The sequence below is a fragment of the Polypterus senegalus genome, chromosome 6 (assembly GCF_016835505.1).
Source record: "Polypterus senegalus isolate Bchr_013 chromosome 6, ASM1683550v1, whole genome shotgun sequence".
NCBI classification, from domain to species: domain Eukaryota; kingdom Metazoa; phylum Chordata; class Cladistia; order Polypteriformes; family Polypteridae; genus Polypterus; species Polypterus senegalus.
This window is the reverse complement of record NC_053159.1, coordinates 72,617,659-72,632,086: the sequence shown is the minus strand read 5'-3', so window position 1 is coordinate 72,632,086 and position 14,428 is coordinate 72,617,659. Positions and strand designations below refer to the sequence as shown.

General features: G+C 37.7%; 1 protein-coding gene across 2 annotated transcripts in view; it reads right to left on the bottom strand.

Moving 5' to 3' along the window:
* The window catches only part of smarcal1 (SWI/SNF related, matrix associated, actin dependent regulator of chromatin, subfamily a-like 1), an 89,160-nt gene that overhangs the window by 43,248 nt on the left and 31,484 nt on the right, over positions 1 to 14,428 (bottom strand). For both annotated transcript variants that reach the window (XM_039756334.1, XM_039756335.1), the window contains 2 exons: positions 6,565 to 6,615; positions 4,987 to 5,170 (listed from right to left, as the gene is read on the bottom strand). In XM_039756334.1, coding sequence (XP_039612268.1) covers positions 4,987 to 5,170; positions 6,565 to 6,615 — 235 coding nt within the window. The remainder of the gene's footprint in view (positions 1 to 4,986; positions 5,171 to 6,564; positions 6,616 to 14,428) is intronic.

Sequence of the window (14,428 nt, the reverse complement as noted above, 5' to 3'; positions counted from 1 at the left end):
AAACTAGCATAACACAAGAGACACTAACGCAGCAAAATAAAATTAAATGATCAACATGGCAACAGGGCTGCATCTTTATGCTTGGAATGCATCACTGAAGGCTGATGTAATTTAAAAAAAACAAAAGGATTTCTCATACGGGTTTAGACTAAAACTTGTGTTAAAACCCTGCAAATAACCTCCCCTCCACTGTTCACAACCATCACCTGTGACTTGACCAATTATACTTTTCACATTTGCTTCTGGCAAGCTGAACAAAATTCTCCATAGTCTGTCTCTTGGGGAAAAAAATTTGATGTTGTTCATTGATTAGACAGCAATACTTTTGTTCTTTCATTATGCAGTAAAACAGTAAAAATTATGGGTAAATACTTAAAGATAATAATTTATATTTATGGGACTGCATATGATTATGGTGTCACCATTACCAGTAATCTACCTGTTAGGCTGGCAGTCTAAAGAGAAAGCTAGCCTTTCAAATACTTGTTTATACTGCTGTTAAACTGTAATATGTTTTCTACTTATGTAACAAACAATTGAGCTTTTTAGAGAAATATGAAATATAAAACTAAAAAAGCCAGCCATTTGCTTATTTTTTGAAATGTGTGCATTTTTCTGAGACAGTTTTTCCCAGATCCAGCAAGGATGATTCCACACAGAGCATCTTTGAGCACTTGCCATTATGAGCAAACAAATGCCGAGGATACATATTGAAACACTGCCATTTTGTGCTTTAATGGTTTGAAAAATAATTAAAAAAAAAAAGATACAAGTCAAAAATTTCCATCAAGTCACTTTTACCTGCAGTATGAATGTAGCTTCAGCAGCCTGTGGCAATATACTGTATATAGCAAAACAAAGTTGGTATTGATTATTCAACTCATTTTTACAATCATGAGGGCTAGATTCAACATCACAGTGAAAATCAAAGACAGAAATTAAAATCACAGGCTGATCCCACTTGCTTGAATTTCATCACAGAAACTCATAATGTGACTCAATAGAGTATATCGCCTCCATGTGCACGCATCCACTACTGACAGTGTCTGGGCATGCTCCTGATGAGATGGCAGATGGTATCCTGGGGGATCTTATCCCAGACCTGAATCAGGGAAAAGGAATCAGTGAGATCCTGGACAGTCTGTGGCTCTACTTGGCGGTGTTGGATTCACTGATAACATAACGTCCAGGAGGTTCTCAATTGGATTCAGGTCTTAAACACATGCGGGCCAGACAATGGCATCAATGCCTTTGTCATCCAGAAACTGCCTACACACTCTGGACACGAGGCCAGGCATTGAGAAACCACGGCCCCACTGCACCAGCATAAGGTCTGACAATGGCTCTGAGGATTTCATCCTGGTACCTAACAGCATTCAGTGTACCGTTGTCTGGCATATGGAGGACAATGTAACCATCCAAAGCCATCACTGACTCACTGCCAAACTGGTCATACTGAATGATGTTCACCATAGCGTCTCCAGACTCTATGAAGTCTGTCACATGTGCTCCTGTGAACCTGCTCTCAATTTGTGAAGAGAATGGGGCACAAATGGCGTAAGTGCCAATTGTGGAATTCTCTGGTAAATGCCAATCAAGCTGCACAGTGATGGGATGTGAGCACAGATCCTGCTAGACATGGAATCTGTTTCTGACAGTTTGGTCAGAAATATGCAAACTAGTAGCCAGCTGAAAGTCAGTGTTTAGAGCTCTGGAAGTGTTCCTCCTCACACAAAACAGAAGATCCCGGTTGTGGCTGGTCTGATGCTCTTCTATGGCCTTGTCTAGCTCTCTTTGTGTAATGGCCCATCTCCTGGTTATCTCCTCCATGCTCTTGAGACTGTGCTGGACGACACAGTAAACCTTGCAATGTGCAACCTGAATTGGCTGCAGGTAGTGACAAGGACATTAGAAAAACACAAAACTAGTGAAGAATCAGTCAGGACATGCAAGGAGAGAGCAATTGTCTGTAGCCATCATCTGCAAAATTTCCAGTTCCATTATCTCAAAACACCTCTCACAGCTACAGTTACTCTCAGTTTCAAATAAAAACTAATAGCGTCATATCCCTTGGGTCGGTGGGGCGGTAGTATGTATCGTGATCGTGACAGAATAAAAGTGAAAAGAAAAAAAAAACTTTTACAAGTCCTATAAATTTACACCAGCTGTTATACACACAAATCAAATGTATGTTTTTATTTTATAATATATAATATAACAATAAGAGCAGCTCACTACTCAAAATGGTAAATTTGCAGGGGAGCTGGTTTGGAACTCATGACCTCTGGATTAAGTCGGCAATTCTAACCACAGCACCACGGAAGCTGTCGTATTGTACTTGCTCCTTTTGTGAAAGTGTTTATTTGATCTTTGGCCATCAGCCTTCACATATTATACAGTTCATGTCTACATTTTGTCACTTATTACTAAAACATGAAAAACGTTTCTGTTTTGATGATGTGTTTACATAGATTGTTGTAGACACAAAACACACATCAAAATACTTCCCCTTACAATTCTGGGTAGCTCACTCCAAGATAATCAATCAAGGCATGAACTGGGAGAACTTCTTGCCCGTTCTGAGGCGGTGGGGGGGATGGTGGAGCAGGCTGCTTGGGCTTATCGACACATTTAGAAGACAAAAGATGCTGACGGAAAGGTGTGAAGGGATTTAAGGTGGGCCAGATTTACGAGTTTTTTCGTAGGCTTTGGTAATTCTAGTGTTAAGAGAATCACTGACTTGTTTGATCTTCTTTAGTTCACAATGGTTACTTCCTTTGATATGGCTTTTCAAAGCAGACTCAGCCAAGCCAATCTTTGTAGTCTGCACTTTCCAACCATTTCAAGTTAAACGTGTACTTTCACTGCGTTTTGTCTGCACAATACATCAGTGACAAATCTAAAATACACAGTGTAATTTACCTTGCTAACTATTTAACATGTAATGTTATGTGAATTTCCCCTTGGGATTAATAAAGTATCTATCTATCTAACTCAACACCAATATTTCAGCGTGCAGGCTAACAGTCTTACTTGCTTCCTTAGAAGGCTGGCGTCCTTCAATATATGCAATAAGATGTTGTAGATATTCTATCAGACGGTTGTGGCGAGCGCCCTCTTCCATGCGGTGGTGTGCTGGGGAGGCAGCATAAAGAAGAGGGATGCCTCACGCCTGGACAAACTGGTGAGGAAGGCAGACTCTATTGTTGGCAGGAAGCTGGACAGTTTGACATCTGTGGCAGACCGACAAGCGCTGAGCAGGCTCCTGTCAATCATGGAAAATCCACTGCATCCACTGAACACTATCATCTCCAGACAGAGGAGCAGCTTCATGAACAGACTGCTGCCACTGTCCTGCTCCACTGACATACTGAGGTGATCGTTCCTCCCCCATACTATGCGACTCTTCAATTCCACCCGGGGTGTGGTAAAATGTTAATGCAATACAAGATTATAGACTGTTATATCTGCTATACGCACTCCCCACCTTTTTTAACTTGCACTGCTTTTTAATTGCTCTTTAATAAATATTGTTTTTATCAGTACGCTGCTGCTGGATTATGTGAATTTCCCCTTGGGGATTAATAAAGTATCTATCTAACAGCTACTACATATTTGTACCAGTTGATGCACACGCTCGCACAGAACACAACACAAGGTGATATTAATGCAGAAGGTCATTAAATGTTATATTAATGCAAGATGTGAATGTTTTGTTGGTGAAATATCTGATGTTTTATCTCATGATACACAATTATGTTGATTCTCTTTGATATTTTTCATGACTTTTAAGTTTCATTTTATTTTTTTAGAACAACTTTCCAGGTTTTCCAGTACCTATACGAATCATGTTCTTGACAAACAAGTCTTAAGGTGTGCAACAGTATGGGGTCTTCGTTGACACATTTTGCATTTCAAGCAGCATACAGTATGTTGCTCCAAAATCTGTATGGGTGCCTTCACATAATTCAAGTTGCCATTGCCCAGAGCGCTGGCACAACCCTGTACCTTTACAGATGTTGGCTTCTGGACTTGTAGCTGGTGACAATCTGTATGGTCCTTGTATGATGACAATCTGCATGGTCCTTTGATCCAGAGGACAATACTTATGCTTCTTCCAAAAAAAAGACCAGAAACATTGATTCATCCAACCACAATGTATGTTTCCACGGTGTGATGGTCCTTCCCAGATACCTCTGAGCCCAGAGAAGATGACAGAGATTCTGGACACCGTTAAAATAGGTCTTCCTTTTTCACAGTACAGTTGAAACTATTGTTTATGGATGTAACTATGTTTGTGTTACTTGATAAAGGTTTGCCAAAGTACTCCTAAGCCTCTGTGGTTATATCAAGTATTGATGAATGACGGCTTTTAATGTAGTGCTATCTTAAGGATTGGAGATCAGGGCCAGTTAGCATAGGCTTGTGTCCCTTTTCGTTCATGCACTTCTCCTGTTCCTAGAACTCTCTAACTATGTTTTGCACTGTTGAAATACACAAATCCCTTCCAATCTGTCTTTGAATAACGTTGTTTTTAAACTTTTGAATGATTTATTAGACATTTGTGGGGAAGTTGGCAATGCTTGGCCCATCTTTCCTATTTAAGGACTAGGCCTTTTGTGGATGCAGCTTTAATATCAAAGCATGACTACAATCACCCATTGAATGTCACCTGTTTCTACCGGTCTTTTTCTTACTCATTACTGGCCCAAAACTGCTCCACACCAATGTTTTCTGGAATGTGTTACAGGTCCTCAATAGCAAGAATGAATGTATATTTACAAAAAAATGAAGTTGACAAAAATAAACATTAAATATCTTGTCTTTATACTGTTTGTGATAGATTATAAGTCAAAGAGAACTTTGAAATCACTGCTTTCTATTTTTATTCCCATTTTTCATACCGGACCAACTTTTTCAGAGTTGGAGTTGTTTATCACTCAAAAAATGTTTTTTCTGCAAGATTTTAACAAATATTATACTTACTCAATTCCATTTCTTTGAAAGGGCATTAAACTTTTCTCCAAAACTGGATCAACAGCAGACAAATCAGCGACTGGGATCTCGGGAATTTCCACTGTGGTCCTATCAAATTGTTGAGCAAATGCCTGTATCACAGCACGAGGAAGTGGTTCAGTTTCAACAGATGGCAGTTTAAATAAGATCTCCACTGAAGGAAAAAAAAAAAAACAAAACATACAAAAAAATGTAATCATGACACATTCTAAATGCTGGAGGACCAGATCAAGGTAGTACTAAAAACAACTGCTAAAAATGCCATGATAATGGAAAGCAATATATTGAGAACTGACTAGCAAGACATACTTTTCAAAAGAAATTAATCTGGCAGAACAGATTATTCTCAAATTATGCACTGTGCATTAGTGTCTTTTCAGATCGTGTTTCCAAGGAGATTATAAGTGACAATGTTAACATAAATATTTACCAAACATCAGTAGCTTAGAAAACATATACCTGGCTATTTCAGAAAACATCTTTTTGCATATTTATTGTTGTATTCTAGAATACCAAAGTATTAGCAAATACTTAACATTCCACATATAAAACTATATTCAAATAATACTGTGACTAAAGCAATTTAATAATAATTGCATTTCTACTCTGTTTATTATATTTTTGGCACCTATAAATTAACAAAAAATGTTTCAAGGCAGAAAACAGCAACAACTACCAAAGCTCTTGTGAATATACAAGATCATGCAAGCTCTATAAAGAAAGTAAACAAAAAATAGAATGAACAGAGGGTACAAAATATAGGACAGTAATGCTTCCCCTTCTGTAAAAATGATGTATTTAAATCAAAGGACACTTTTATAATCATCTGGTACTATTTAAATACAAAAAGATTAAATTAAAACAAATTACACTGTTTAAGAAAATCATTGTCAAATATTTTGCGGTAATAGTATTGACAAATGAATCTTGAGTTTAATATAAATTCAACATCTTAAAAGTTAATTTCATAACTCTGGATTTGTTATGACCATATGGAAAGACCATTTATGTTGTCACTGTACTGTATTATGTATTGTTGCCTTTCCAGCTGTACATAAAAAAGCACTGACTTAAAATTATGGAATCACCATTCCGTGAAAGGTTTCACAAGACACTGTTTCTGAAGTTGCTGGCACAAAGTAAAGCCTATGGCCACAAAACTAACCTACATTTTAGATTCTGAAGTCTTCTTTGCTACTGCAGCAACCCTCAAAGCTAGGGACACTTTACATACAGTAATTCATTCTCTACAATTTGTTAATTCAGTCCAAATAATTAAAACAAAAATATTTTTCTTCCATTATCCTCAAATGAATGACACTCTTATTAGTTGCTAACATCAGTTTTTAAGGTAAAAAATTTCCTAACCTACTTCTCCCAAATCAATGTACTATTTTGTTGACATTAATATTCAGTTAATAAAAGAAAGAAAAATAAAACTGCTTCTTATAATGCTATTTAGGGGCCTAAAATACAGCATTTTACAAAAGTAACGATAGCTTACATAAAGGGGAGTATAATATTTCCCTCTTTCAGAAACACACTTACTTAGCTCTTTGTAGTCCTCCAAAAGGAAACTCCATTTCCTTGTTTTCATATCTGTGGACAACAACAACAACAAAGATCAGAATCTGGAAACTGCATTCAGCGTTTTCTATACATGAAAAGTTTAATGGTGGGCCACCACGACAATTTTCTGTCATTGCTGCTGCTACAAAATTAGATAAATAATGAAAATCCATAACTATTTCTCACACTTGACACTTTTTCTGAATTCATACTGTGAAAATTGCCCACACAGATATTTATTAGAGATTTTTCACAGCCATACTTTAAAGGTAACTCTCCCTGTTTACTTTGGGTGATTTATCAGTCCACATAAAATCAACCTAATACCTTAAGCTATTAAGTATGATTATTTAGCCATTGAGTTGATAACCAGATTTCCTCACAATTCACCTACACTGAAACTAGTCAAGCTACAGTATTTATTAATTATTTGACAGATCCTGACACTAAGTGCTTTCTTCAGCTCAATAATGTGAATCTCTTTTGGATAATGACAAAATAAAGAAGTGTCTGCACACAACATGCCCAACACATCTCGCTCTATTTTCAAAGCCAGTTTTAGCCATTTTGGGATTGCGGCAGCGTAAGCAATAATAGGGTAGCTCAACAACAATATATGTGTATTTTAAGGGCTGAAAACGTTTAGTTTAACTTTATATTGACTTGTTGCACGCATTTAAATCACAGCAAAATAGTCTGTTCAGACAGCAAGTCGATACAACCAAAACTTTGTCGTAGTATAAAGTTTCATGAAAGGCTGTGGCATGCAGCCACAGATTTGCAACGAATTGCAAGACTTTTTTTTTTTAAACAGAGTTCCTTTGTAAGTTTCATTATTTCATCTTAACACTGTCCTTCAAAACATTGGGGATGTACTTATTGTTCATGATGTGTATTGTAACTAGAAAGAAGACACTGCTCACTTCACATCTTTTCAACAGGCCACTACATTTAGCTCTATTATTCAGTTTTTGTTCATTATTGTAGATACTGTACATTTAAAATGAATGTAACTGTAAACACTAAAACACACTAAATGATCTGACTGCATTTACAAGTATATCATTAATATGGATACTACAATATAATTAATTTTATTTTCAGCAAATAAATAAATCTGTATTTTCAAATTGTTTAATTACTGTCTTATTAATTCATCACTAAGGAAAAGTCAATGAATAAATAAAAACAATTCACAATTTTCATAGACATAAACATCTCTAATAAATTTAGTACTTCATACCCACATTACTTAAAACCTGAACATCAAAATGTTTTAACAAAATTCATGACATTTTCTGAATCTCTTCTTTTTTTAAAAACAAGCCAGACTTAACAACTAGAATTCAACCCCTGTCTGAGAGAAAGAAAGAAGAGCCAACAGCATGAGCAAATGCTTAAAGACAAAAAAGCAAAGAGAATGTCCTTTTCCCCCAATGTAAGTGCTTATTCTAAGATGTGATTAATTACAGTAGATATTACCATACTTCAAACAGGTTTGTACAGATCCTCTAACTTACCCCCAGACCCACAGACTTGTAACAGGTGGGTTTGGACTCTTCAGGTTGAGCATGATAAGTCTATGTGCTAGTAGTGAGGTAAAGGCAATTAAAATCAATTTGTCCTTCTCCACTTTGAGCCCATCCAGGAGTACAACAAACACAGCTGTGTGTTATATATGTGTGTATATATATATATATATATATATACAGGGAAAGTGGGGCAAGTGGTTGTGTCTCCCATAAAAGCAGCCTCAATTGAAATCACTTTGTGATTGTGCACGGGTAAAAACGTCCGCTGAAGTGTCAGATTCTTATTTAATTCTTCTGCTTTCTGTATCTTCTGCATTGCATTCAGGTCTTTCAGGTTACCCTGATGTTTTGTTTTATAGTGCCGTCTTAGATTAAATTCTGTAATTACAGCCACATTAGCTCCACAAATGAGACACACGGGTTCAGTAAACATATACTCAGCCTCCCATCGGTTTTTAAAGGCTCTATTTTCAGAATCAACTTTTCTCTTCAGCATCGTGAGCTAGCTTCGCAATAACTTGCAGCATCATAAGGTAGACTTGATTAACGCGGTAAGTGTTCGGCAAGGCAGCTGAAGCGCTGCATTATGGGATCTGTAGTTTATTGTGTTACCAGCGCTTCATATACCCGGGCTTTAATAACAATAATACAGTATATAAAATGATCTCGGGCGGATATAATTACACGCCGGGCGGATGTGGCCCGCCCTGAGTTTGACACATATGGACTAAATAGAACTTGAAAAGATATATTTTTTCAAATGTGATCGCACATTCAGATAGAGTTGACGCACTACAGCCTGCATGCCTCAATAAGTCATCCACCCCTTGCCCTTACTTTTTACCGCTCATCTAATGAATACACTGAGTATGGCTTTACCAAAACAATCATTGATGGCTAATAAAGTATCCATTATTCGAGTATGTAGATCGGGTTATATATATATACATATATATATACCCGCGATCACAGCGAGAAGTAGTGTGTTAAAAAGCTAGAAAAGAAAAGGGAACATTTTAAAAATAACGTAACATGACTGTCAATATACAGTATTTGTTTTGTGAGTGTTACTGAGTGTTGCTGTCATCAAGGATTTGATTATCATTATTTCTTTCAATCAGGTTCGTATTTGTAGGATGTGTTGTGTTCAAGTTACATTCCGTGTTTGTCAATCGCTGTAAAGATGACAGGTTTCATTCATCGATTAGTTTCTTACTGCATCAATAAACAGCTCGCCTTCTTCTTTATCTGAGACCTGACACACTGCATGCATGGGTTTTTTACACTGTCTTCCTTTAGCGGACATTGACTTTTTCCAACGTGTGCTTTGTTTCCGCAGTAGTTGGATTTATGAATATGCTTGTATGTATGAGACGCTTCATATTTTTGCTGCCTTTTCAATTGTGTAATTCGGTTTTGTTCAGCTTTTGGAACTGTTGCCTTTTATCTGTGCACTGCGTCAGTTCACGTGAGCCACTCGGTGTACATGCATCGAAGGTTCCCAGCTGTGCTGGTGCCATCTCCTGCTATGTCCATGGCTGTATTTAATGTTACCTTAGTCCTGGCACTTAAAACTTTCTCTCGCAGTTTCGCTGAGTTTGTGTCAAACACCACCCTGACCATCTCATCTTCCTCTCCATAAGCACAGTCCTTCACCCGTGAATATTTACCCGTGGCAGTTTGCTATTGGATTGCCGCTGACGGACGGCCTTATATGGGCAGGCACTAAATTACAAACGCCAGCGGCAGCCTGTCTATGAACTTAATTTAAAGTGTAGGTTTACATCGTGCTTTGTTTCCGAAGTAGCAGAACTCATGAATATGGTTGTATATGTCACTCGCTCGCTTCTTATTGTTTCGCTGCCTTCTCAATTATATAATGCATGTTTTCTTAAGAGCTTTTTTGAGGTCTTCCTGGTTTTCTATGTACTGCGTGATTACGTGGGAGGCGTGATGATGTCACACGAAACTCCGCCCCCACGGCGTTAAAGCTCATCTCCATTACAGTAAATGGAGAAAACTGCTTCCAGTTATGACCATTACGCGTAGAATTTCGATATAAAACCTGCCCAACTTTTGTAAGGAAGCTGTAAGGAATGAACCTGCCAAATTTCAGCCTTCCACCCACACGGGAAGTTGGAGAATTAGTGATGAGTCAGTGAGTGAGTGAGTGAGGGCTTTGCCTTTTATTAGTATAGATATATATATATACATAAATATATATATACAGACATATACATAAATACACATATACATATACATATATATATATACACACACATACATACATAATATATACACATTATATACACACACACACACACACACACACACACACACACACACACACACACACACACACATACATGAACTATTGTATCTGTTCAAGTTCTATTTAAATTTTAAATAGAAGGAATTTTTATTTAGTCGACAGAATATTATTCCAGAATAAATCAACTCAAACCTTAAATAACTTACGTATATTTTGCTCTCCATAAAAATATATCCTGTCTAAATTATACAAGTTAGAAATAAAGTAAACATTAAAAGAACAAACATTCAAATTTCTTTACTCTTATGTAATTTTATATAAAAAATAAACTTAAATTTTAAATATCCCAAAAGATTTTGCTCTCCATAAAAATATATCCTGTCAAAATTATACAAATTCAAATATGAACATGGTGCATAACAAACCCTGGAAATATAAATAAAATTTGTTCTTTTGAGCAATAACAAATCAAATCATTCAGTTGTCTTTGCTCATATGTCATTTTATCAGAGCTGGACGCCTGGCATCTTTTTTTGGCAACAATTTCGTTTATGTTTGGTGTGAGGTTCTGTGTTGTGGAGATTCTCAGGATGAACTGCAGGTGCTCATCAGTGAGGCGACTCCTGTGTGCTGTTTTGTTAGTCTTCATGACTGAGAAGAGCTTCTCACACAGATATGTGGTACCAAACATGCACAAGGTTCGAACCGCATGTAGACGGAGCTGGAGCATTTTTGCAGGAATGGAGTGAATAAACTGTGCGGGCCCTGCAGTATCGTACTTTGCCTTCAGTGTGCCATTACACTGCAGCTCAATCACCTCCATCTGAATCTGCACAGGTGCAGTTTCCACATCGACGGCAAATGGGTTGCGAAACAACCCCAAATTTTTTTTTTGTTCGTCAAAGCCACCAAAGCGCCGTGCAAACTCAGTGTGCAGTGCGCTCAGTTTATCAGCAAAATGCGTATTTGGGAACACCGTAGTGCCGACTTGGTTCAACATTACTTGGCAACAGGGAAAGTGGGGCAAGTTGCACTGGTGCATTTGTGTCTCCCATAAAAGTAGCTTCACTTGAAATCACTTTGTGATTTTGCACGGGTAAAAACGTCTGCTGAAGTGTCAGATTCTTCTTTAACTCTTCTGATTTCTGTATCTTGTGCATTGCATTCAGGTCTTAGGTTATCTTGATGTTTTGTCTCATAGTGCCGTCTTAGATTAAATTCTGCTCCACAAATGAGACACACAGGTTTACCAGCAATGTCAGTAAACATATACTCAGCCTCCCATCGGTTTTTAAAGGCTCTATGTTCAGAATCACCTTTTCTCTTTGGCATTGTGTGGGCTAGCTTCACAATAACTTGCAGCATCATAAGCTATTAATAACAATAATGTATAAAATGCACTACAGTACATCGAGCCCGCGTGCTATTGTGGTTTTGCCTGCGTGCCTCAATAAGTTACCCTCCCCTCGCTCTTACTTTTTTACCGTTCATCTAATTGAATACACTTGAGTATGGCTTTACCAAAACAATCACTGATCGCGAATTAAGTATCCATTATTCATAAAGCTTCAATTGGTGATCTGTCTTTCTGCGTTAACCACATATTTTTTTATACGTCTCAAACCATGGGGATGCGAGGCTAAAATGAATCGTGAAACGCGCGTACATACTCAGTGCATCCCCTCTCAGGAATTGAACCTCGGACGCCGGCACTAGAGGTGAAGCCTCTACCATTGCGCCACGGCGTGTGGTTTGTCTATTTGAGCATAGCAGTGTAATTCGGTTTTTGTTCAGCACTCTTTGGAACTGTTGCTTTTTGTCTGCACACTGCGTCTGTTCACGTGAGCCGCTGAATATGGTTTTATATGTCACTCGCTCGCTTCTAATTGTTTCGCTGCCTTCTTAATTATATAATGTATTTTTTCATCAGCGGTTTTTGGAGCTCTTCCTGGTTTTGTATGTACTGCGTGATTACGCGGGAGGCGTGATGATGGCACATGAAACTCCGCCCCCCACGGCTTTCAAGCTCAACTCCATTACAGTATATACAGAAAAATAGCTTCCAGTTATGACCATTAGGCGTAGAATTTCGAAATGAAACCTGCCCAACTTTTGTAAGGAAGCTGTAAGGAATGAGCCTGCAAAATTTCACCCTTCTACCTACACGGGAAGTTGGAGAATTAGTGATGAGTCAGTGAGGGCTTTGCCTTTTATTAGTATAGATTACTGATTAGATCCTGTCATGTTTTGGAAAATATCTGTACAGATCCTCTAACTGAGTATTTAATTTTTTCCAATTTGAAATAGTATAAAACATCGGTTTCCCACTGACTTAAAAGAGAAGAGATAGAATTCTTCCAGTTTAGCAAAATAAGTCTGCGTGCCAAAAGTGTAGTGAATGCAATCACAGTTTGTTTGTCCTTCTCCACTTTAAACCCATCTGGAAGAAACCCAAACACAGCTGTTAATGGGTTAGGAGGGATTGTGAGACCAAGGCTGTCTGAAAGGTAATTAAAAATTTTGGTCCAGAATGATGTTAATTTGGTGCAGGCCCAAAACATGTGCCCAGTGAGGCTGGGACTTGATAGCAGCATTCACAGGTTGGATCTTGCCCTGGAAAACATTTTGGAGAGTTTTAGGCGAGACAGATGTGCTAAATCTTCCCAAATTTTTTCCATATATTAAAAACTGCATACTGTTTGCGAAGGTTGAAAGAGGTGGTTCTCTTGCAGAGGTGCCACAGATAAAAGCTTCTCCATCTTAAAATGCTTTCTACATTGGTTCCATATTCTGAGTAAGTGAAGCACAATTGGGTTATTAGTATATTGCCGATAATTTGCACTTACCGGGACACAGAGCAAGGAATATAAAGAAGTACTGTAGGATTTTACATCTATTGCGGACCAAGGCTGTGTATGTTCATCTATTTGTGCACAGGTTTTTATAGCTTGTATGTTTGCTGCCCAGTAATAAAACTGGAAGTTAGGTAGAGCCATGCCACCTTCTGCCTTTTGTCTTTGTACGGTCGCTCTTTGGATACGTGGATGTTTTGAGTTCCAAACAAATTAGGTTATTGTTGAATCTAATTGCTTAAAAAGTGATTTATTGATGTATATTAGAATGTTTTGAAATAAGAAAAGGAGCTTAGGAAGAATATTCATCTTAACAGTGTTAGTTCTTCCAGCTAGAGTGAGATGAAGGGTTGACCATCTATGCAAGTCTTGCTTAATTTTTTCCATGTAGACGGCGAAATTTTGTTGATATTGTCCTGCCCTCTGCCTCAAGCGCCTTGCCTGAGTTGACAGTCAGATAAACTCCCTTCCAATGACCACACAGACAAGAGTTTCCCGTTTGCTTTCTTTACTGAAGCCAGTTGGAATAGGGTAAAACTACAAATAAATCGTAAATACAATATAGTAAGAAATTCTTGCGTACAAACTCAAATAATAAACTTAATGACAGAATTACTTATTCCTTACAAACAAATAAAGAATAAATAAATAACATTCACTTGAATGACAACATTATCTGTGCACCCTGGCAAAGCTGCTAAAGTATAAAAAAGTACGCTCCCAAGTACTTCTACAATGCAACGAACACTCGGATAACAGCGGCAAGTTGCTGGAACCTTTTAACCTTGAAATACCTCCTTAAATAACTTTAAATTACTCAACGTTTTCACAAACATGTATCAATACAAAATTAAACATCTCTACATACCGACAATGCCTTCTGAAGCCAAACTGAACGCTCAAAGTAGGAAGTGAGACAAACATGTGCTCTCTATTTTGTCTTTACTCTCTGGGCACAGCTTTATGAGATCATCGCGGTGAGACAGACTGCTTCTCAAGCAAAGGAATGCTGAATTCCACCACTAGATGGTGCGAATCTTAAGTCTCTCTAACTTCAACCTTTAGCTAGAACAGCACAGATATACTGTATACAGTACCATATCATCTGCATATAGAGACATTTTCTGTTCCAGTCCTCTGATAATCCCCTTTATCTGATCATCATTTTGACAGTGTATTGCCAGTGG